Source organism: Tachysurus fulvidraco, chromosome 1, assembly GCF_022655615.1.
Source record: "Tachysurus fulvidraco isolate hzauxx_2018 chromosome 1, HZAU_PFXX_2.0, whole genome shotgun sequence".
NCBI lineage: Eukaryota > Metazoa > Chordata > Actinopteri > Siluriformes > Bagridae > Tachysurus > Tachysurus fulvidraco.
The window spans coordinates 38,059,975-38,084,850 of NC_062518.1; the positions used below are offsets into that span (position 1 = coordinate 38,059,975).

The 24,876-nt window shown below is 39.5% G+C and overlaps 1 protein-coding gene and 1 long non-coding RNA gene across 6 annotated transcripts; one reads left to right on the plus strand and one right to left on the minus strand.

The window, feature by feature from the left end:
- Nucleotides 1-4,214: 4,214 nt before the first annotated feature.
- Nucleotides 4,215-5,753, minus strand: LOC125145222. Its single transcript, XR_007143560.1, has 3 exons — nt 5,617-5,753; nt 4,507-4,571; nt 4,215-4,344 (listed from the first exon to the last, which is right to left on the minus strand). It is a non-coding gene; the product is annotated as an uncharacterized LOC125145222 (long non-coding RNA).
- On the plus strand, nt 4,255-11,279 carry syt4 (synaptotagmin IV). Of its 5 annotated transcripts, none has more exons than XM_027178385.2 (4): nt 4,255-4,392; nt 7,196-8,061; nt 9,641-9,761; nt 10,246-11,279. In XM_027178385.2, exons 1-4 carry the CDS (start codon nt 4,293-4,295, stop codon nt 10,554-10,556), a joined length of 1,398 nt encoding a protein of 465 aa, XP_027034186.1. In that variant the 5' UTR covers nt 4,255-4,292; the 3' UTR covers nt 10,557-11,279. The 5 variants fall into 5 exon arrangements, with proteins under 5 accessions (XP_027034186.1, XP_027034188.1, XP_027034187.1 ...); XM_027178387.2 differs by having other exon boundaries at nt 7,196-8,055; XM_027178386.2 differs by having other exon boundaries at nt 4,293-4,392; nt 7,199-8,061.
- The last annotated feature ends 13,597 nt before the right edge of the window (nt 11,280-24,876 follow it).

The following is a 24,876-nucleotide window of genomic DNA, read 5'->3' on the forward strand; positions in this document are numbered from 1 at the left end:
GGAACCAATCAGCATGAAGCTCGATGGGCATAAGGCTACAATAATCTAATTGTCTATTGATGCGAAGCATATATGCGAAGTATATATATATACTTAGTCTAAATTTATGCACTGGTTTGTTTACTTTTTGGATTGCATGATAAAACACCTTTTAAAAACTGTCAAAGGTATGTCTAGTTTAAAACAATGTATATATAATAGTGTATATGTGTAAAACACTTTAAAAAACAGACATGACAGACTTTTTGTGAAAAACAGACATGTTTATATAGGCATAATAGATAGAAAGTTCATCAGTAAGTTTGTTTTCACAATTTTCTTTTATTGTCATTTCAACCATATATAGCTATCACTGTACACAGTGATATGAGACAACGTTTCTCCAGGACCATGGTGCTACATAGGTCAGTGCAATCCATACAGTTGAGTGTGTGTGTGTGTGTGTGTGTGTGTGTGTGTGTGTGTGTGTGTGTGTGTGTGTGTGTGTGTGTGTGTGTGTGTGTGTGTGTGTGTTGTGCTTGGTACAGTTCAGTTCAGTTATTGAGTAGTCTGATGGCTTGTGGAAAAAACTGTTACACAGTCTGGTCGTGAGGGCCTGAATGCTTTGGTACATTTTTTTCCAGATGGCAGGAGGGTGAAGAGTGTGTTTGAGGGATGTGTGGGGTCATCCACAATGTTGTTAGCTTTGCGAATGCAGAGTTTAGTGTAAATGTCCATCCTAGTGGGATGAGAAACTACAATGATCTTCTTAGCTGTCCTCACTATCCACTGCATTGCTGTCCGATCCAAGATGGTGCAGTTCCCAAACCAGACAGTGATGCAGCTGCTCAGAATGCTCTCAATGGTCCCTCTGTATAACATAGTCAGGATGGGGAGGAGATGTGCTTTTCTAAGCCTTTGTAAGAACTAGAGACACTGCTGGGCTTTCTTGGTGATTGAGCTGGTGTTGAGTGACCAGGTGAAGGTCTCTGCTAGATGAACACTAAGAGATTTGGTAATGTTCAGCAGAGAGCAGTCACTCAGTGCTCTCCTGAAGTCAACAACCATCTCTTGTGTGGTGTTCAGTGTCATGGTGCTGGAGATGCTGTTCCCGATCCAGACTGACTGAGGTCTCTCAGTCAGGAAGTCCAGGATCTAGTTACAGAAGGAGGTGTTTAGCCCCGGCAGGTTCATCTTCTCAATCAGGTGCTGAGGGATGATTGTCTTGAATGCTGAACTAAAGACTATGAACAGCATTCGTATGTAAGTGTCATTATTGTCCAGGTGGGTGAGGGCTAATTAAAGGGTTGTGGCAATGGCATTGTACGTGGAGTGGTTTGGACGATACGCCAACTGTATGGTGTCCAGTGAGGGTGGTAACTGGGTTTTGTTGTTACACTTTTTAAAGTATTCTTAAAGTTCTTAAAGCACTTCATTACAATGGGTGTGAGTGCGATGGGACCTTAGTCATTGAGGCAGGTACACTGTAGACTTCTTTGGCATGGGGATGGTTGTCTGTCAGGGAAATTTTGAAGTTGTCAATAAAGACATCCACTAGCTGTTCTGCACATTCCCTGACCACCCTGCCAGGAATGTTGTCTGGTCAAGCAGCCTTCCATGGTTTAACTCTGCATAGAGTTCTCCTCACGTCAGCCGTGGATAGACAGAGCTCCACACGATACGTGCTGGGAATGTTTGTGTAAACAAGATCAAGCATGTTTTCCCCTCCTGTTGCAAAGTCCACATACTCATGGAATTTAGGGAGCACAGATTCAAATCTTCGGCGATAAAAAACAGTCCACCAGGGCGAACATTCTGCAGATCGTAATAGGCCCACAGAGTTCACATAGAGCCTCTTTAGCACTGGGGGGAATGTACACTCCAACAATGAAAATGTGGTGAATTCCCGTAGTAAATAAAATTGCTCAATTTGGGGGACAAAAACCGTTAATAGATCTCGGTCTCTGCAATCAGTCCTGCCTCGATAACTCACTTCTCTAAGAGTATTGGCTTTGCCATGCTTGTGTTCCGACTCTCTAATCCATGTCTCTTTATGATTAGTTTTGTATTTTTTTTGTAAGGTGTATTTTAGGCTGAAACTACATTGCAGCTTGTATGAAGCTCTCAAAGGTTACCGATAATAACTTGGAGAGTCAGCACACTGTCACCGGTGGTTCATTTAAAGAACAGAGTTCTATAAAATTCTTGATAGTGTTGATGTTCAGCTTAGGGACTGGTTCAGTCTGCCAGATCTTGATGTTGTGCAGAAGTTAGAGGAAACTCTACTGACTGGAGAAGTAAGTAAGATTGTTGATCAGTATTCAGAACTGAACAGGGACAATCTAAATGTCCAGCTTACTGTGTGTGTGTGTGTGTGTGTGTGTGTGTGTGTGTGTGTGTGTGTGTGTGTGTGTGTGTGTGTGTGTGTGTGTGTGTGTGTGTGTGTGTGTGTGTGTGCGCGTGCGCGTGCGTGTGCGTGCATGTTTAATTCAACTAAAAACAATAATTAATTATTTGTATTCTGTGATGTGTTATTTTCAGATCTGGAAATGATCTGCTGGTTCATTAAAAACAAGTATTATAAACTTGCATATTTGTTTTTTTTTTTGTTGTTGTTTTGACCTGTGTAACCTTAATAAATAACACCAAAAAATACTATTTTAAATATTTTTCAAGTCAGGTAAACGGCAATAAACTTGTGTACTTTTGTGACAACCCGGCTCTGTAGACCAATTATATTTATGTTCCCATCAAAGTCAAAGTCAAACCTACGCCCTTGCTTTGGCATATTAAGAAAAAGGAAATAAATAAAATGTAAATGGAACACGGTGGCCACTAGAGGGCGAAATCCGACAGGCAAATCCAGAGTATGAGTTCGGTGTAAAAGATTTCACTGCCGCCTGATATAGTAATAAAATGAATCCAGTTTAACTAGCACATACGCCCTGGACGGAGTGCCAAAGTTCGGATAAGCGGTAGAAAATGAGTGAGTGAGTGAGTGAGTGAGTGAGTGAGTGAGTGAGTGAGTGAGTGAGTGAGTGAGTGAGTGAGTTAAACTTATCAACAATTATTATTATTATTATTATTATTATTATTATTATTATTATTATTATTATTATTATTATTATTATTAGCCAAAGTCAGAAGTTATGCCACTAAATCCTTGCAGTGGAACTATCTGTTAAAATTAACTTGACCTAATTCATCCATCATGTATGAGGGCATGGAGTCAAATAGGATTTTGAACTTAAAACTTAAAACTTAAAAAAAACTTAAAACTTAAAACTAAAAAACTTAAAATAGCATATGTTTGACTAATAAGTTTATTGATGCTGAAGATTCTAAACCCTCATATCGTGGTTATTGCTCTAAAAGATTATAGGCCAACAACTTAATGTATTAGAATATACATAGCAATCAGAATCAGAATCAGAACCAGGTTTATTGGCCAAGTGTGTCGGCACTCACAAAGAATTTGGTTCCAGCTTTTTGTGACTCTCAAGAGTACAGACATAAATAATACTATACTATACAAACTATACAAGACAATGCAGACAATGAGATACAATATAGACAGAATGAGTATTAAATATGAATATAGAATATGAACAATCAGTTATGTACAAAAAGTGTGGGAGTGCAAATAACAATATTGTGCAATATTATGCTTCTTGTACAATATATAGCAACAGTAGTGTGTGTAATGTATACAGATGGTTTGATGACTGACAGCCCTGAAAATTCAGTACTTATACTGTAGATATGAAGCAGTGAATACCGTACTTGTACACTATTACAATAAGTTAATGATTTTGTCACTGGTGCCTAAAGCCCATCAGTGACCTTCTATTAGAGAAAGTTAAGCAGAAGGGTAAGCAAGATATGTTTCTATAGAGTATGATACATGATGCAGGCCTAATATTAATTCTTCACTTGTAAAGACTCAGTGCTTTTGAGGTTTAAAAAATTATTATCCATTGCTTTATCATTCACAGAGTCCAAGTGTATCCAGAGCCTATCCCAGGGACCTGGAGAAAATCCTCACACACTCTGAAAGAACATGCAAAACACATATATACGCATAATTCTTTCATCTGCATTAATAATCCAATGCATTTCACACTTCTAATCAACAAATCAAATTCTTGATCATTTTTGGAAACAAAGTTCTTTAAATAAATTAAATAAACACCTCAACAGTTCCTGTGGCAAGTAGTTAAATTTTAGTAAAATTGCCCTTCCAAAAACAATGTATACTGTAATATTGTTAAAGCATATCAGTAAAAAACAAAATAATATATCTTGGAGGGTAAATGCAGCCGATGACTCAGATCAGTTCCGGATCTCCACCTGTGACTCGTCCACCTGTGGAAAAGAGAGACCAAATCCAAATGCAAGGTTCCAGTGTGCTTGGTACAGTATACTTTTATTATACAAAAAAAATAGACTAACTACATGAAATATAACATATATAAACTGAATAACAGGGAAGTGGCAGCCTAGTGGTTAAGGTGTTGGTCTACCAACCGGCAGGTTGTGAGTTCAAATCCAAGGTCCACTAAGTACCACCACCCTGAGCAAGGCCTTTAACCCTATGTTGCATAAGTGACAGGAAAAGAAGCAGACAGAATATCTCTTGATTGATCTTGTGCAAGAAAAGTAGGTGCCATTACCATGTTGAACCACACATGGGCCCAGTGTATGCACTTTTAGTTGTAGTACAATAGAACAATGAACTGCTGAGTTCAGGCAGACCTAGTACTGTAGCTTACTGTCACCTCACTGAACAGATAGTGGCTGTGTTTTATTATCTCAGCTTGACACCTACTTTTTTGAATAATGCTTAGAACCCACGAACAGAGAATCTGATAATCATAGTGGTATTCAGAAGGGTCTATGTGGAGCAATCTGAAGATAAGTGTGTTTGTGTATGCATTGTGCATGGATTTTCTACTTGAGACAGCTACTTGATTACCTAACCCAAACATAGTTAAAGCTGGATCACAGCCAGCACCACTGACATACATAATGAAACAATTTCCAGCTTTGGCCAAATAAACACATCAGGACTCAGTGAGCTCATGGCATGTAAGTAGCCAACACTGTTTTATTCAGATTATTGACTCATGAAATAGAATAACACAAAAGCATGTTAACAGATAAATCAATGTATATATTTTTTTACATTTTAGTTGAAGTGTCTTTTAAAAAAAGGAAAAATCATCATCCACCATTTTTTGTTAAGCAAGTGCAGATTACATTCAGATTAGGTTCAGTTTTCGAATGTAACATTTCTGTTTGTTTCCAGTTTTAATTAAAGAAAAATGCAAGATTTTCAGTGTCTCAGATCTTAGATCCCTGCTGTATGTTTGTGTTCAAATTTTACAGCAGACTGGAACTACGGTATTGACAAATTGTTACTTCTAAGTTAAAAAAAAGTATATTGTTTTCTTCCTTAATATACTTTTTTTTAACTTAGAAGTAACAAGAGTGGGCTGATTCATATGCACATTAGCATCATTTCATGCACTTTTTTTTCCAGTAATGTTAATTGGAGGAAATTGTTCGATCCTTCAGTTATTTATCTCTGTATAATGGTAAACCTTAATAACTCAGACATTTAAAATACACACTCACACACGTACGCGACTGTAAATCCTTGTCAAATCTTAATGATTGACTGGCCTTGTTGTGCACAGGGCGGTGATTTCAGGACCAGTGTTCGTCATAACTGCGTCAGAGCCCAATTCAGCTGAGACACACACACAGACACGCACACAAACACTGAGGGGGGGGGAGAGAGAGAGAGAGAGAGAGAGAGAGAGAGAGAGAGAGAGAGAGAGAGAGAGAGAGAGAGAGATCGGGGTGTTTGCATTGTTCCTCAGTCTCAGCTCGGAAAGCAGCTCCACAGAGCGTCTGCTACAAAACCTGTAGTGGAAGAGAACAATCTCAGAATTGCTTTTTGAATAATAAGAAACCAAAGAAGTCGTTCCCGATCTCGCCGTGTTAAACGTTTAACCGGCCGTTTCAGCACCTCGAACAGCGCACACAATGGCTCCTGTAAACGCGGAAGACGGACATGTCGGTGAGTAGCTTGAAGGCAGACTCAAAGACAACTTATATATATATATATAATTGACAATATATACATATGTTGATTATAGATTCTGGGTAAATATATGCTTAGAAATTAAAGATAATCCCCCATTACTTAATTTTATGTAACTGTAAGTTAATTACATGGTGCGGGGCGCTGTTTAATGTGCGTGATTCTTATGTGTCGATGAAAACGCTGCTTTTCTGTGACGCGCGAGGTGGCTATAAGTATATAATGACGTAGTTGTTGTGGCTTACCTTATTGCGGTGTACAGTGTGGTGAATTTGGGCTTATATGTGTGCGTGTGTGCGTGCGTGCGTGCGTGCGTGCGTGCGTGCGTGCGTGCGTGCGTGCGTGTGTGTGTGTGTGTGTGTGTGTGTGTGTGTGTGTGTGTGTGTGTGTGTGTATGTGTGTGTGTGTGTGTTTCCACTGGGAGAAACACCCACCATGCAGTAGGAAATTTCCACACCATTATTATTATGAACTCACCTCTATATGTAATTAATTCTGATGATCCCCATACTACAAAATTATCACCAGAGTCGAAATATTTCATATACAGTCTATTATATACAACCAGGATAAATCTCTTGAGAGCTTTGCCTAGGTGTGCAGCAAGTGTTGTGGGTTTTTCTGAGTCATCCTCAACTACGTCAGTCACGATGTCTGTATTTATCTGCTGACTTTGATGCAACACAATAGTTTGTACTCGATGTGCTCATATGTGACGAAAGCTAAAAACAGAAGATCATACATATACATTTTCAAGTTAGCAAGTCTGACTTAATTTGTTGACATTAAAGACAAGTTAATATTATTACATTCTGACCCACCTTAATCAGGTTATAGTAAGTTTAATGTCTTGCATGCAATTATAATAGTGACCTGTTGTACTTATTAGATTATTAAAAATTATTAAAAATAGTCATGCCTGAATCATATCATCTTGTTTTGGATGCACTCTGGCATATAGTAAACCATATTGACTAAATAAAAGTGCCAACTAAAGTTAAAATATTGGAAGTTCATTAAATATGCTTCGGTCCTATATTATTTAAGCTAGAGTTTCTAAAGATAAACTAGCTGACATTATTATGTGTGTTGTCTTGTCTTCCACAGCAGAGGTCCCAGTGAGTGTGGCTGTAGTCAGTGTTTTTGGTCTTGTCTTCAGTGTTTCTGCCTTTGCCTGGATTTGCTGCCAGCGCAAGACCAACAAGAGCAACACCAAGACTCCTCCATACAAATTTGTCCACATGCTCAAGGGTGTAGACATCTATCCAGAGAGCTTAAATGGCAAGAAAAAATTTGCTGGAGAGAAGATGCCAGACCCAGTGCAAGGAAAGTCAAGCCCAAGTCCCAGCAGCACGCGTCCAGCACTTCACCTCGACCTGGAAAAACGAGACCTGAATGGTAATTTCACATTTGTAGCACCTGTTGCCCAACCCAAAGTGCGAAGCTCCCCAGACTTGGACATCCCATCCCCACACCCTGGCTTCAGACAGGGGGGATACCAGGAGGAGGAAACTTCAGAGAGCAATGTTTCCAGCCAGACGCCCACACCAGCTCTGGAAAAGGCCCAGGACAAGGATAGTGGTGTAGGCACACTCTCCTTCTCACTTGAGTACAACTTTGAGAAGAAGGCCTTTATTGTTCATATTAAGGAGGCGCATGGCTTGTCTGCCACTGATGAGCAGTCCCTGACCTCTGACCCTTACATTAAGCTCACTTTGCTCCCTGAGAAGAAGCACAAGGTGAAGACCCGGGTGCTCAGGAAGACTCTAGATCCAGCTTTTGATGAGACCTTCAGTTTTTACGGCATTCCATATGCTCGTGTCCCTCAGCTGGCTTTGCACTTCATGGTGCTAAGTTTCGATCGGTTTTCTCGTGATGAGATCATTGGAGAAACGCTCGTTCCATTGGCTGATGTTGACCTGGCTGAGGGGAGGGTCCTGATGAGCCGTGACATCATCAAGCGGAATGTAAGGGTAAGGCCTAGGGTCTTCTAAGGTTCTAGGTTAAGTTCTTATTCATAATTATTAATAATTATTATTAATTAAAAATAAGAAGAGGTAATTATTATTTTAAAAAAACACTTAATGACTAAATATCAATGTTCTTACCCATTTTAAAATATTCAAATGTTTGAAAAAGTGTATCAGCTTGTAAAATTGGTCTATTATCTTATCACTAATGGTAAAAAAGAAAAGCAAATACATTTATACAACAATCTCATTTCAGCACGTGTGTGTGTGTGTGTGTGTGTGTGTGTGTGTGTGTGTGTGTGTGTGTGTGTGTGTGTGTGTGTGTGTGTGTGTGTGTGTGTGTGTGTGTTTGTGTGTGTGTGTGTGTGTGTGTGTGTGTGTGTGTGTGTGTGTGTGTGTGTGTGTGTGTGTGTGTGTGTGTGTGTGTGTCTGTCTGTCTGTCTGTGTGTGGTGCCTGATATGGTTCAAAATGGATCTCCAATTTCTGCAATTCAATAAGGCACCCTTAGAATTGCTCAATACTAAGTCTACATGACATGAGCAACTATAGACACACCCATGAGCCCAAAGACACTTAATGCTTTATGGCTGTGTATGGAGGGATCAATAAAGAGGTTTAAATGTCCCCTAGGCTGAGGCAAAGCTGAACCACTGAAGCAAAAGCTCTAAATATTTAATCATATCTCTAATAGATCAAACTACATAACTTGTATTTTAAGGGTGTAACATGAAATATTTGCATGAATAAGTACATTTTGGAAATAATAATATCCAAACATATTCAGAGGATTACTGTTTGGAATTTTAAATAATCCATTCATATTTGGGGAATGTGATTGTTATCTATTTGTTATTGATAGCTCTGGAATGTACCGTCTCTTCTCAATATATAAACGGTCTGTGAACGTTTCTTTCCAAGGGGAAAGCTAAATGATTTCCTTTTCATTGGTGGATGATTTATGGACTGATGAGCTGTCATATCGCCCAGGTGGCTATTGACTTAGATCCTGCTGATTTTCATGGCTGGCTGACTCACACAGTAATGCCTGTGACACTGTCACAACATACTGTAGAACAATTGCTACTGCTAGAGATATGTCATGATTTCACCATCATGCATGTATAATGAAGTTTATTTGGAGTGGTATGAGAAGTGATTATTCTCTTCTGGTAAAAACAGCTCACAGCAGTAATTGGTGGCCACTCTGCTCGACTTTAATCACACAAAGAGGTCGAGACACATCTGAGTCATTGCCACGGGAGGAAAAAGAACCCCTGCTGTTGGTTGCCATAGTAGTATATCACCAGATTCACACTTGAATGTGTTGAATAGAGCCAGCATTTAATGTACTGGGTAGACTGGGTAGAGAAAAATTAATAAGATGCTGGGTCAGGTTGTGTTTGGAACAGTTGTAGATTTAGGTGCCATGAGTTGTACTGATAGAAACTGTGATATCCATGCACAGCATCAAATAGCATAAAATGTCTGCAAATGCAGAAAGAAGAAAGGCAATATGTCTGGAAAAGTGTTGTGTCTTGAATATGAATGTGTACTTTTTCTATCCACCTCTTTTCTATGTAGAGGAGTGCAGGAAGAGGAGAGCTGCTACTGTCCCTATGTTATCAGTCGACCACCAGCACCCTCACTGTGGTGGTTCTTAAGGCTCGTCATCTGCCTAAGATGGACCACAATTGCCCCTCTGGTGAGTATATGACAACACCTAGCCAGAAAGAAAGTTAAATATATTTTGACAGCACAGTTTTATTACAGCATGGTCTAATAGTATTCAATATTGTAAACATCCTATAAACAAGAGTCATCTAGCATATAACAGAAGGAACACTGTTTAATGTAAAAAAAAAAAAAATCCATTATTACCTTCAGTAACCTCATGGGAGTGAGGAATATAATACTTAACATTCTAACACCAGTATTGATTATCTAGAAGACAGTCTTGTGTATCTCAAATACAGACTGCATTTGTTTATTTAGTAAATCTTTTGTGCTCTTGTTTCTGCTTTAGGCCAGAATAACTCATAAAGATATTGTCATGACCTCAAAGCAATCAGTGCATCTTAACGGCATTCAGTATCTTTTCTTCATCAACCAAGTTATAGGGCTCTGTATTGTAAGATCCAACTGAGCCTTACTCCCTCTTTTTTCTATTTCCCTTTGTGTCTTTCTAGATCCCTATGTGAAAGTAAACCTGTACCAGGGCAAGAAACGTGTATGCAAGAAGAAGACTCATGTAAAGAAGTGCACCCCAAACCCTGTCTTCAACGAGCTATTTGTCTTCGACGTGCCTTCAGAGGAGGGCCTGCGTGATACCAGTGTGGAGCTTCTGCTGCTGGATTCTGATAGGACCGCACGCACTCCTGTCATCGGCCGCCTCCTCCTGGGCACATCCACCCCAGGCACTGCTGGCGAGCACTGGCGTGAGATATGTGATCATCCACGGCGGCAGATTGCAAAGTGGCATGCGCTGGCCGAAGACTAGGTCATGACATGTGAAAAATGCTCAAGAACTGTCAGAATACAAAGGAAATTAATCGGGACTTCTTGTGTTTAGGGGACTTATTACGAGCAATGTCACCTTTTGGCTATGTATTTAAGGTGGGGCTTCTTCCAGTGGGGGAGAGTCAATTGTATCCAGCCAATCAATGATTCCAAAGACAATCTGTGACACCCAGTGATGATTCTCTTCATACTTCATATAATTGGTCACCACATTGTGCAGTTTCAAATGTCATGTCTCTATTGCTGTTCGCTGCGAAATATGAATATCAGTGTATGGAAAAATGTGAAAAAGATACATACAGTTACTCTGAATATAGATGTAAATATATGTGGATGAACCTTATATTTTGTAAAGGCCTTTAATTTGATCACATTTCATTATCTTTTAACAGATCTATTCTCTTTTTTGTACTTCATTTATTGATTTTGGTTTTGGGTACTTTGCCTGTTTTTTGTAAGTTAAAGTGGCCAGTCATATTTCATATTTCAGCAATGTGGGGGTAGCCTAAATTAGGCCCACCTTTATGAATGATGGACTGCATGAGCTAAAAAAATGAACTGTTTGTATGGGAGCCTTCTATCTAGGTTTGTGTGTGTGTGTGTTCAATTCTGATCAGAGAGAGGGCTCTCTTTACAGTGAGCACAATGGAAGAATGTAATGTACATTTACCTTAATATAAAATGTCATGCTCAGAGAAAGACACTATGCCTCCTAATTTTTTGTACCTAATATTTACATGATAATGTTAAGGCAAACATGTAGCCATTTTATGTCAGAGGTTCCAAACACATGCACACCCTTTGTTTACTGTTTAGCTCCAAAACCCATGCATTGCCTATGCTGGAAATTAATACAATGCTAGAGCAAAAGAGGAAGCTTCATGAACCTGTCATAGACCAGACATTCTAAACTGAGCACACATAATACTGGAAAGGTTGATAAAGCTTGTCAAATGACAAATTAAGTTTTCTGACTTTAACACTAACTACCCATTAAATATCAATATAATAACAATAAGGTTTGAAAAACTGTTGTAATTTCTGCATCAGATTTTAACAGTGATGAGCCAAGATTTAAAAAAATATATATACTGTATAGAGGGACAGAGAGTGTTTATCTCATTTATATCATATATTGCTTCATCATTCTCTCTAATCACCTTTTTTGTTTCCTGTTGTGCCACACCCTAGTCCTTCATCATTTCTAAAGCTAGCACCCATCTCTCTCTCTCTCTCTCTCTCTCTCTCTCTCTCTCTCTCTCTCTCTCTCTCTCTCTCTCTCTCACTCACTCTCTCTCTCTCTCTCTCTCTCTCTCTCTATCTATCTATCTATCTATCTATCTATCTATCTATCTATCTATCTATCTATCTATCTATCTATCTATCTATCTATCTATCTATCTATGTTCCTCTCTGTCTCTCTTTTATATATTGTAGCCAAGTTGATTTACTGTATCTGAGAAGGTAGGGTCCTTTTAGCACATTGTGTTCTGCTGACCAAGAGGAGCTAAATTCCAACTCATCAAATCTTTTGTGCTTTTGGCATATTTTGCAAGGTAAAGAGGAGGGGAGGGGAGAATACAGTGGAGAATGGACTTCTCCACATGACTTATGTAGAGTGTCAACCATTTTTCATACCTTATAGCGTGCCACTGGCGATTCGTTATCCCTTCGTGCAGTGACTGTGTGGGATGTGGACCTGTGACAATCGTGTAGGTCTCAGAGAAAATATGCAGTTCTGTTTGGGTTTGTGTGCACATTACAAACTCAAACCACCATGTCCTTTTGGCATCAAAATATCTTATTTGGTTAAAACATAGCAGAGAGTTACAGCTTTTTTGTCAATAGACAGCTTAAATGGAAACTTTAAAATATATTAACAACAATTTAACAGGAAGGGGAATCAGCTTGGATTATTTTTTGAACCAGAAACCAATAGGTTTGCAACCATTTAATATGAGTGCATGCATCCTGTTTCAAAGTGAAATAAGAAAAAAGATGAACAGTTACAGTGTTTAAGAAACCATTATTAAATGCTTACTTCAAGGGTAGAAATGCATCAACCTTGTCTCTGACGTGTTTATGTGTCTATTAGAATTGTATTTTAGCAGTGCTCCTGAGTTCTCAGAAGTGCTCTAGTCAAGGACTCATTTGTGCAGACATAGGCCATGGAGAATAACCTATTGGGCAATAGAGAGAGGAGGGGGAGAGTAGAAGCAAGAAAGATTTTTATGGCTTGAGCATCCAAATGCAATTTAGAGGAAGACATATTTTACAGCATGGCCGGTGGAGCCTGGAACATTCTCCTGGGGCTAACTCGGTGATAAAAGAGAGAGAGAGAGAGAGAGAGAGAGAGAGAGAGAGAGAGAGAGAGAGAGAGAGAGAGAGAGAGAGAGAGAGAGAGAGAGAGAGAGATGGGGGCTAGCTTTAGAAATGATGAAGGACTAGGGTGTGGCACAACAGGAAACAAAAAAGGTGATTAGAGAGAATGATGAAGCAATATATGATATAAATGAGATAAACAATGAGAGAGTAGAAAGATTGTGTGTGGAGACAAATCAAATCACAGTCTATGAGACCAGAGCTGAGCTGAGAAAGAAAAAGAGGAGGGGAACATCTAATCAAAACAATGGATGATTCCTGAGCAGATGGTGGAAACATCTGGCCTGGAGAATTGGATTAAATGAAAGGAAAAATGCAGAAGGATGTACAGAGAGATGGAGGAAAGAGAAAATATCAGCAAGGATTACATGGGGAAGCTGGGATTAGACAAAGGTAAAGGTAAAAATAATAGAAAAAGAATAGAAAGAAAGAATAAAAATGGTGAAGAAAGACAGAGAGATGCTTGACTACTTGATATTTAGAAGAGGCTGAAAACTGTCTTAAGAGTAAAAAATAAATTGAATAGAAATACAGATGATTAAATTTCAGTAGGGGAAAATGAATGAATATTGTGATCTCAGATAAGGACCAAGACAAACATAAATTGTACGGGTGAGCAACTTAACAAAATAATGTTAATGCCATGATATTATGGAATGACCTTGTGATGATAGTCATATGCAAAAGTTTAGGAACCCCTGACAATTTCCATGAGTTTTATTTATAGATATTTGGGTGTTTTGGATCAGAAATTTCATTTTGATCTATCAAATAATTGAAGGACACAGTAATATTTCAGTAGAGAAATGAGGTTTATTGGATGAACAGAAAATGTGCAACAGAAAAATCACATAAATATTTAGTAGAGGCTCCTACTACTAGATTCTGGATGAATGTATTTTGGACCATTCCTCCTTACAAAACATCTCCAGTTCAGTTAGGTTTGATGGTTGCCAAACATGGACAGCCCACATCAAATCACCCCACAGATGTTCAATGATATTCAGGTTTGGGGAATGGGATGGCCATTCCAGAAAATTGTGCTTGTTCCTCTGCATAAATGCCAGAGTAGATTTTGAGCAGTGTTTTGGGTCATTGTTGTTTTGGGTCTTGTTGAAATATAAAGCCCTGATGTAACTTCAAATTTGTGACTGATTCTTCAACATTATTCTCAAGAATCTGCAGATATTGAGTGAAATCAATGCAACCCTCAACTTTAACCAGATTCTCTGTACCGGCACTGGCCACACAGCCCCACAGCATGATGGAACCTCCACCAAATTTTGGGTAGCAAGAGTTTTTCTTGGAATGCTGTGTGCTTTTGCCGCCATGCAAAAATACCAGCAAATAACTCAATCTTTGTTTCCTCACAGCACCTTATTCCAAAATGAAGCTGGCTTGTCCAAATGTGCGTTTGCATACCTCAAGCGACTCCATTTGTGGCCTTTGAGCAGAAAAGGCTTCTTTTGCATCACTCTCCCATACAGCAACCTTTTGCAAAGTGCACTAAATTGTTGAATGATGCAGTGACACAATCTGCAGCAAGTTGATGTTGTAAGTCTTTGGAGATGGTCTGTGGGCTGTTTTTGACCGTTCTCACCATCCTTCGCCATTGCCTTTCCAATATTTTACGTGACCTGCCACTTCTGGCCTTAACAAGAACGGTGCCTGTGTTCTTCCATTTCCTCACTATGTTCATCACAGTGAACACTGAAAGCTTATATCTATAAGCATAATGTTGACCAATCTTTGTTTTCAGGTCATTTGAGTTGTTTTGAGGCCTCCATGTTGCCAAACTTGAGAGGAGAGTCAAAGAGAACAACTTGCAATTGGCTACCTTAACTAATTGTAACAATTGTATATTGGTGTAAGGTGTTCATTTAATGTTACAATTTTTTTAATAATTTAATGTAATTATTATTATTATTATTATTATTATTATTATTATTATTATTTGTATCAAATAATATCAATATTGCTGGTTTTGTTACAGTTTGTTGCAAACCTATAACACAAATGTGAATCAAAAAGTTTCCTTTCTCTTTGCCTTCATATATTTTTTGTCAAATTGCTCTAAAATAGTTTGTAGTATATACTAGTCAGATCAAGTCAAGAAGTTTTTATTATCAATTCGACCACATATAGCTGATAGAGTGAAATGAAACAATGCTGGTGCTACATAAAGACACAGAGCTACATAAGACAAAACAGATCTCAGGACTGAAAAGTACATTACGCTATACACATAAAGTGCCTACTACAGTATAGATATACTGTACTGTACTGTTTATGGTTTTACTTTAATAACATACTGTAAACTGATAATAATGCATATTAGGAGAGGCAAAAAGGCATAAGTTCAAAACCTATATATTTTTACAGCTTTTTGACCACTGAACATGATTTGTCATAACAAAAAAAAGAGTAGAAATAGTAAAGCTATAGTAATGTCTCTGCACTGTACACAGGTCTTGAAACTGAAATGGTCAGATGAATCAGTTGTGTTAAACAAGGAAATGCACTACAGCATGCCATGAAGAGCTCCCCAAGGACTGAGAACCATTAATGCAGAGCTGTAATAAGACTTTATTACACTGTGTGTCTTAGCTGTGTGTCAGGAGGCCATATTCTCAGCTCCTATGGGGTTGTTGTTCACTGTCTCTCTGAGGTAAGGGGTGTCACATTATGTTATAATGGAAGTCATAGCTAATTTTAGGCCTCTGTAAATGTTTTTTCCGGTGCGTGCACTTTTGTAAAACTCCACACTCTAAGAAATTTGCACATCAAACTTTCTAATATATACAATTCATGCTTTCAGAGACTGGAATGCATTTTCACAGAGAAGAGTATGTGTGATTCTGTTCAGACATGGACACCATCAAAATGAATGTACTTATTACTATATTTCATTAATGTTGTCAAATTATATAAATATATAATAACAAGAAATACTTTGACAACACTTTCTAATGTTTTCTTCTGCTCTCTTGTTCTATAAGCTAAATTTGAGTCTTAAATTTACATTATTTGTGTATGTAATATATTTTAAATGTGTTGACAGAATTCACAGGTTGTAGAATTTCAAGTGAGTTTTCAAGCAAAACACTTCAATTCTTTGAATGGTAATCACTGATACTTAAAGAATTGGTAGCAGGAGATGATCACACAGTGGGTAGCATGCTGCTTCCCTTTAGATTCTGAGCTCTCAGGTTATCAGGTTATCAGGTTTATGTGGCGTTTCACATCTTCTCCCCTTTCCACATAGTCTTCCACCAGATATTTTGGTTTCCTCCCACCACCCAAAAACATGGCAGTAGCTGGTAGGTATGGAGGTATGAATGCATGCAGTAGACTGAAAATTCCATTTAGGTTGTATCTCTGCCTCTTGCCCAGTGTTCCTGGGATAAGCTACAAAAAAAAAACAAGTGAGACTATTTGGCACGTTATGGCTTAAATTAAAAAAGGAACATTTTGCAGACACTTTCATATTGCCACATCCATTCCAATTCTGTCCGCATTGATTCATACAATGTACTCCATCGCTGCAAATGTGTTAATCTTCAATGTCCTTTTATGGTCACTGCTTCCTGTTCTTTTTCTGTTGCTAAGGTTGTTAAATGGGTTCCACATTTTTCTTATTAGTCCATATTAGTGTGTATATTTATAATCACTTTGTGTTCCTGTTTGACTGTTTACATGTTTCATGCATATTTATCACAAGTATAAGCTGTTCATCACTTCTGTTTATAAGTTGTTTATCACTGTTCTCTAGTTCCCCTGACTGTGTTTCCTATCCAGTTGTGGTGCATCAAATACAAAACACAAGATTTCACCTTGCGCTTCACTCGTATACATGCATATCTGTTGTTACCTATATCAACATTTTATCATTTTCCTACTTATAATGATGCTTTCTTGAAAAATGCAAGCAGTTTTCTTACATTTCTCTGTACATATGTGAGTACAATGCATCATACAAATAAAACAGTACAGAGAATGAAATCTGTTCAGTTTTCCTACTGTGACTATGCTAGATTTTCTAATTGATCATCAATATTCATATTAGCTTAATAATGTTTAAAAAAAAAACATTTCAGATGTCTATGGCTCATGGTTATTTTTAACTGCACTTAGTTTATCACATTGTGGTTGAGGGAATTGATACTCTGGTATCCATAGTACTTTATACATCAGAGCCTGATCCAATCTGGACTGGTTTACTGCTGATGTAGTAGTTTGTTTGTTCTAAAGAAAAGAAAAAACTATATATAAAACGATGAAGAATTAAAGAAAAGAAATATGCAAGAATTTATGATGAATCTTACAAAAGATCCTGCTCAACCTTCAGATGGTCCTGGTTGTCATGGTGATGGGTGGAGGGAAGTGAGTGAAAGAGGAAAGATGAAGAAGGAGGGAGATTGCAACAGATTCAAAGTTTATTTCTTATAATTCACTTGACTGGTGCCCGGTGCTCCATGGTGAAGATTCAATTCTGTTCTGCTATGTGATCTCTCAAGAGTGAAGAACACACCCACACAAACACACACATGGGCATGCACAAACATTGCTGTGAATTTTGCCATTGCCCAGGAGAACCATTAGCAGCGTGTAGCATGGCAGATGCCTCCTCTCGGCATGACTAAGAGGGCCTGCACACACACACACAGAGAGAGAGAGAGAGAGAGAGAGAGAGAGAGAGAGAGAGAGAGAGAGAGAGAGAGAGAGAGAGAGAGAGAGAGAGAGAGCTGTGTCACCAAGCAAGGACTTTTTGGATACAGTTCTCTGTCGTTCTCTCTCTCTCTCTCTCTCTCTCTCTCTCTCTCTCTCTCTCTCTCTCTCTCTCTCTCTCTCTCTCTCTCTCTCTCTCTCTCTCTCTCTCTCTCTCTCTCTCTCTCTCCCTCTCTCTCTCTCTCTCTACATCAATTTATTTTCCCTTTCTTCTTCCCCCTCAATAAGCTGAGCTAAACACTTCTGTTCTCTGTTGTCATCTGAGGATCTTATCAAAAAATTATTAGTCAACCACTGAGAGAGATGCATTTGCACCCTCTCTCCCTCCCACTGTCTCACACACACACACACGCACACACACACACACACACGCACACACACGCACGCACCACCTAACAAATTTATCCTCATTCCAAATCATCCAGTGTTATCTCAAACTCCTTAGTATCTATAGCAAGTCACCCAGTTTTGTACAATCAACTTTTATTTTCACTATATGCTTAAATATTCCAGTCCAGACTTGACCCCTGCCACTCTTTGACCAAACTATACGAAAAAACTCATTATCAAAATTGAACAACTTGTTATTTGTTCATCCTTAATTATCAAAGATGAAAGCACAATTTAATGCAAAAACATACTATACTGCAGTCCTCTTCCAAACATATCACATGAGAGCAGGGGAATGTTGTGTCTGGTATGATGCTGGAAGAAGATTTAAAGGCAAATGTGTGTGAAGCAGAGGAAATGTTTCAACTGGAAAAGCAGTAAAAGCGAAGCAGTAATCAAACTGCAGACTGATTCCTGGCTCATTTATCTGAATAACCTTTAAAGACAGACAGACACACACACACACACACACACACACACACACACAAACACACACATTTTAGTTTTACTATCAGTGGCACCAAGAAGAGCAGAGCAAAGTGCAAAGTGAAAGCAATGAGAAACTGATGAACTTTTATGGTGAGTCATCTGTCAGTGCCAACACGTGCACAAGCTCTCACATGTATACTTCCTACACTTTACCCCATGCCCACCCCCACCCCCCATCTCTCTCTCTCTCTCTCTCTCTCTCTCTCGCTCTCTCTCTCTCAAACACGAACACATTTATGCAATATACACTGCATGCATCTAAGTGCAGAATGGTATTTTCAGCAAAAGCAATAAACAGGCAAGTAATTACATCCTGACACATGCAGAGATAATGATTCTCAACCAGCCATGGTGTCTGTGCATCCTTAATGAGTGTGTACATGGATGCTTGTATGTATATGCAGATTTGTGTAGGTGCTGTAATTGAGCAGCTCTCGGGCCAGTTCTGTACAGATAAGGATTATTCATCTTTGAATAATCTACCGGCAGAGTAATTATGTTTGTCTAAGAACTAAAATAAAGAAGATTAAGGTTTGTAAATTTGTCCAGCTTGTACAAAACACAGCATCAAATATCATTACTTGAATTAAGAATTCTAACATTGTATCTACCATCTTTTTTTCTACCAGTTCTATTTGTCTATAAAAAATCCACTTCTTAACTAATCAAATAAAGATATGATCATTAATGTATTAACCAGATCAACTTATATTTCACCTCATTTAGACAACTGAGCTGTTGAACGTTTAGGGCTTTGCAGAAGGGCCCATCAAAGGCAGCTTGGAAGTGATAGGATGTGAAATTTTAATCTTCCAAAAAGTAGACTAACAGCTTAACCATTGAGCTATTACTGCCCACAATATTGTCTTGTTACAGTATATTCAGGGTGCAGGTCCATTATTGGTTGTTCTAGCACAATCTTTCAATCACTGTTTGAAGTTAAGGTACTATAACCACATAATATCACATATAGGCTAAAACATACTTATCACAAATTAGAGGTAAGTGAATGAGCTTTAATTTATTAAAGTCTAAGTCAGTTGACAATTACATGGTCAAACATACTGTAGGCAATGGACAAATAATCAGGCAAGCAGTGCAATATGGGCCAAAAATGATTAAAAGTCAGAGACTTAGAAATCATTCTGGAAAACTAAAAAAATTCTCAAATAATGTTCATACTGAGTTTTTTATGTAGACAGTTATTAGGGAAAAACAGGAAACAGGTGTCAGAAATGAGACCGTGTGTGTGTGTGTGTGTGTGTGTGTGTGTGTGTGTGTGTGTGTGTGTGTGTGTGTGTGTGTGTGTGTGTGTGTGTGTGTGTGTTTTGATGTCTAAGCCAGATCAGTGGTGGGTCTGGATTTAAGTAAGTGTGTGTGTGTGTGTGTGTGTGTGTGTGTGTGTGTGTGTGTGTGTGTGTGTGTGTGTGTGTGTGTGTGTGTGTGTGTGTGTGTGTGTGTGTGTGTGTGTGTGCGCATGCCAGGGAATGTTGTACCAGGTGGTGTTTCAGAGAAAATTCTTCTGTTCAGCATGCCACAATACACACACATTTAGTGGGAATGAACAAATATACTGTATAAATGGATACATATACAAAAGACGTAAATATAGAACATCTTCAGTTTTCTTAGTCCTTTACACACATACAAGACATCTGATACAGTGTGGTACCATGTAAACGTTGTATAAACCTGTGTAAAGGTGTTCCAAAAATCTTTAGTTGTGGCTTTTGACTAATCACCTTCTCATTAACTTCTTCTGGTAAAGTAGGTTCCTGTCTTTTGTATACTATCTGCTTAACTCACTTTGTTCTAGAGTAGTGTGACTTGAATCGTGTTATATTCTATAGCATTGTTGATTTTTATAGTGTTGGTTTTTGTTGTTCTCTCAGCTGATTAATCAGGAGTAGTTTCAGTCTCCCTTAAGGTGTGAATTGGGGGCAGGGCTTACCTATTTAAATTGAAGGTGAACCAGCCTACTCTTCAGTGTGCTTTAACTCTCTACATTTGATTATATTGTCTTCTGGTAAAGTAGGTTCCTGTCTTTTGTATACTATCTGCTTAACTCACTTTGTTCTAGAGTAGTGTGATTTGAATCGTGTTATATTCTATAGCATTGTTGATTTTTATAGTGTTGGTTTTTGTTGTTCTCTCAGCTGATTAATCAGGAGTAGTTTCAGTCTCTCCCTTAAGGTGTGAATTGGGGGCAGGGCTTACCTATTTAAATTGAAGGTTTGTTAGTAGCTCTCTCTCTCTCTAACATTAGTGTCTAGTACTGTCTTGATATATTCTACCATACCTCAATTCTCACTCTTGTTTGACTACAAATATGTGCCTTAAACCCATCTCTGTACTCAAGGCCTACTCTCGCAGACGCTCTCATCCACAAAGCAGAGGTCACAATCCCAATAACCTCATCTACCCTCCTCTGTTGTGTAAGTCTCAAACAGTAGTGGTAGGTGGGCTCTGGAATTGTCAGTCTGCGGTAAAGAAAGCTGATTTTATCTCTGCTTTAACTTCCCATTACTCCTTTGATTTTCTTGCTCTAACAGAAACCTGGATATCCCCACAGAACACTGCTACACCAGCTGCTTTATCCTCTGCCTATGCTTTCTCTCACTCACCACGAGAAACAGGCAGGGGTGGTGGTACAGGTTTATTGTTGTCAAAGAAATGGTGCTTTAAAACCTCTACTCTTCTCTAATTTAACCATCTCTTCTTTTGAATTTCATGCCATTTCAGTTACCTCTCCTATCAGCCTTGTTATCATTGTTGTCTACCGCCCTCCTGGTCCCCTAGGAAACTTCCTGGAAGAAATGGACTCACTGCTTAGTGCTTTCCCTTCCGATAGCTCCCCCCTGACAGTGCTTGGTGACTTCAACCTCCCCTCTGACAAGCTACAATTCTTCTTCCCTCCTGTCTCTTCTCGACTCTTTCTCCCTCACACTCAACAGCTACATCCCCACACACAAAGGAGGGCAATGTCCTGGACCTGGTTTTCACCCGTCCTTCTCCAGCTACAGATATGACTGCTACCCCACTCCACGTCTCTGATCATCACCTGGTATCCTTCACCATCACTCTACCTATCTTACCTAAAACTACCTCTCACCCCCTTGCTCTTACTCGCCGCAACCTTCACTCTGTCTCACCTTCATCTGTAGCTTCTGGCACTCTTTCTTCCCTTCCTGATGCTAAGTCTTTTTCCTCACTACCCTTAGACTCAGCCACAGATACTTTCCTCTCATCTCTTTCCTCAACTATGGACTTCCCTCTGCCCTATGTTCACTAAATCCAAGAAAACTTCTTCTTCTGCTCCTTGGCTTTCAGATGTGCTGCGCAACAATCGAAGAGAGCTAAGATCATCAGAGAGAAAGTGGAAGAAATCACAACTTGATGCAGATCTTGATTTTTACAGAACACTTCTTGTCAAGTTCTCCTCAGATGTGACTTCTGCCAAGACTTCCTTCTACAAGGAAAAGCTTGAAGCTTCCTCACATGACCCTCGGAAATTCCACAACATCATCTCTTCTCTGCTAAACCCCCCGGCTCCACCTTCTTCATCCTCCCTGACTGCAGAAGACTTTGCTTCTTTCTACCAGGAGAAGATTGAGGAAATCTGCCGGACCTTCACTTCAGCCCCGACTGCACTTACATCTCAGAGTATGGATTCCCCTACACCTTCGTTGTCACATTTTTCAACTGTGGCAGCAGAAGAGATTTTACAACTCATCCAGTCCTGCAATCCTACCACCTGCCCATTGGATCCACTCCCTACCACTATGCTCCAGACCATCTCACAAGACCTCTTGCCCTTCATTTCCACTATCGTCAATAGATCCATAGCATCTGGTCAGGTGCCAACTACTTTCAAGAGAGCAAGGGTTATTCCCATCCTAAAGAAACCTGCTCTGGATCCATCAGACATCAGTAACTACAGACCGGTATCACTTCTCTCATTTCTTTCAAAAATTCTTGAACGCATTGTCTATAATCAACTGTCTGTCTATCTCTCACAGAACAACCTCCAAGATCCCAAACAGTCTGGCTTTAAAGCAGCTCACTCTACAGAGACAGCCCTTTTGGATGTCTCTGAGAAGCTACATACTGCTAGATCAGCCAAACTATCATCCGTCCTTATCCTCCTTGACCTTTCAGCAGCGTTTGATACGGTCAACCACAAGACTCTCTTATCCTCCCTCAAGAGTCTTGGGATTTGCGGATCAGCTTGGGAATGGTTTGCCTCCTACCTGGAAGGACGCTCATATCAAGTAACATGGAGGGGAGTGACATCTGCTCCACGCAGACTCTCCACTGGCGTCCCACAGGGCTCTGTACTTGGTCCTCTTCTTTTCTCCTTGTATACTCACTCTCTTGGTGAAGTTATTTCATCACATGGGTTCTCTTACCACTGCTATGCTGATGATACACAACTTATCTTCTCTTTCCCACCCTCAGATGCCACAGCTTCTGACCGGATCTCAGCATGTCTGGCAGAAATTTCATCATGGATGACTGCTCATCTGTTAAAGCTCAATCCTAGCAAAACTGAACTGCTGTTCATCCCAGGTGATTCATCCCCAGGTCATGATCTTGCTATATCCTTGCACAACGATCTGATCTCCCCTTCAGCCACAGCTCGCAACCTTGGGGTAACCATAGACAATCAACTGTCCTTTTCCTCTCATGTTGCAAATGTGACTCGCTCATGTCGGTTTCTTCTCTACAACATTAGAAGGATTCGGCCATTTTTGTCCACACAGACTGCCCAGGTACTTGTTCAGTCTCTTGTCATTTCTAGACTGGATTACTGCAATGCACTGCTGGCAGGTCTACCTATGAATGCAATTTGTCCTCTGCAAATGACCCAAAATGCAGCTGCCCGGCTTGTTTTCAACCTGCCAAAGTTCTCGCATACCACCTCGCTACTGCGATCCCTCCACTGGCTTCCGGTAGCTGCACGCATCCGGTTCAAAACACTGATGCTGGCCTACAAAGCCAAAAATGGACCAGCCCCCTCTTACCTCAAAGCCCTCATCATTCCTCGCACTGCACCCCGTAACCTCCGATCTACCAGCACTGCTCGACTGGTTCCACCATCTCTCAGGGTAAGAGGCAAGTATACTACAAGACTCTTCTCTGTACTGGCACCAAGGTGGTGGAATGAACTTCCCATAGAGGTCCGGACAGCCGAGTCACTGGCTATTTTCAAGCGGCGGTTGAAGACCTACTTATTCAGGAAGCACTTCAACTAGCACTTCTTTCCTTATCTTTTGCATTAAAAAAAAAAAAAAAAAACCTTTGACACTTTTTCATTCTAACTTTGAACAAATGTTTTAAACTCTTGGTATCTTAAGTATGTAACCTAGTGAACCAGCATTAATGTATTCAGTGTTAGAGATTTAAGCACTTATGTACGTCGCTCTGGATAAGGGCGTCTGCCAAATGCTGTAAATGTAAATGTAAATGTAAATTAACTCGTTCTTACTCTGTTTCACACTTCTTTGTATGTATTTATTCATGCTGGTGTCCTTTAAATGTTAGTGGCCTTGTGCTCCAAAGTAATCAAGAACACAAGTTGCTACAGATTAAGGTCAAGCTGCAAGCAGAATATCAATGTGGACTCTGTCCTAAAATGTCCAATACTCATACATCACCCCCTTCTCTTTCTCCCTCTCTCTCCCTCCATCTCCATCTCTCTCTCACTCACTCACACACGCACGCGCACACACACACACACACACACACACAAATTTAAAGATAGAGAGATAGACATAGGAGAGAGAGGGAAGGAATAAAAAGAATTCTAAAGGCTGATCTGAGAGAGAGAGAGGGGGGGGGGAGAGAGAGGGGGGGGGGAGAGAGAGAGACAGAGAGAGAGAGAGAGAGAGAGATTCACTGCCCAAATTGAAGATGAGCAAAACATTTTCCAGCCACTGTTTTGTTCATCTATAGTGTCTGTCATATGAATTTCATATCAGAATATTCATAAGAGAGATAATACAACATATCTGCTCTTTGGTTACTGTAAGTATTAGTGACTTCAAGGGTTAATGATTCATTGGATCTCTCGCTATTTCAAAGCACATGGTGTGTTCTGACCTAAAACCAGCCATTTGTCATTATATAAGAAAGTGTACCCCAAACTGTGCATAATATTAACAGTACCACAGTGAGCCGTCACTTCAAGACCCCAGCATGTAATATTCACAGTTCAACATGGTTCACCACAGGTGACATGTATTTACACAGGAAAACAAATCTGTTCCAGTTAAGACAGGAAGCAGACCACTAAAGTTTGTTCCTTCAGG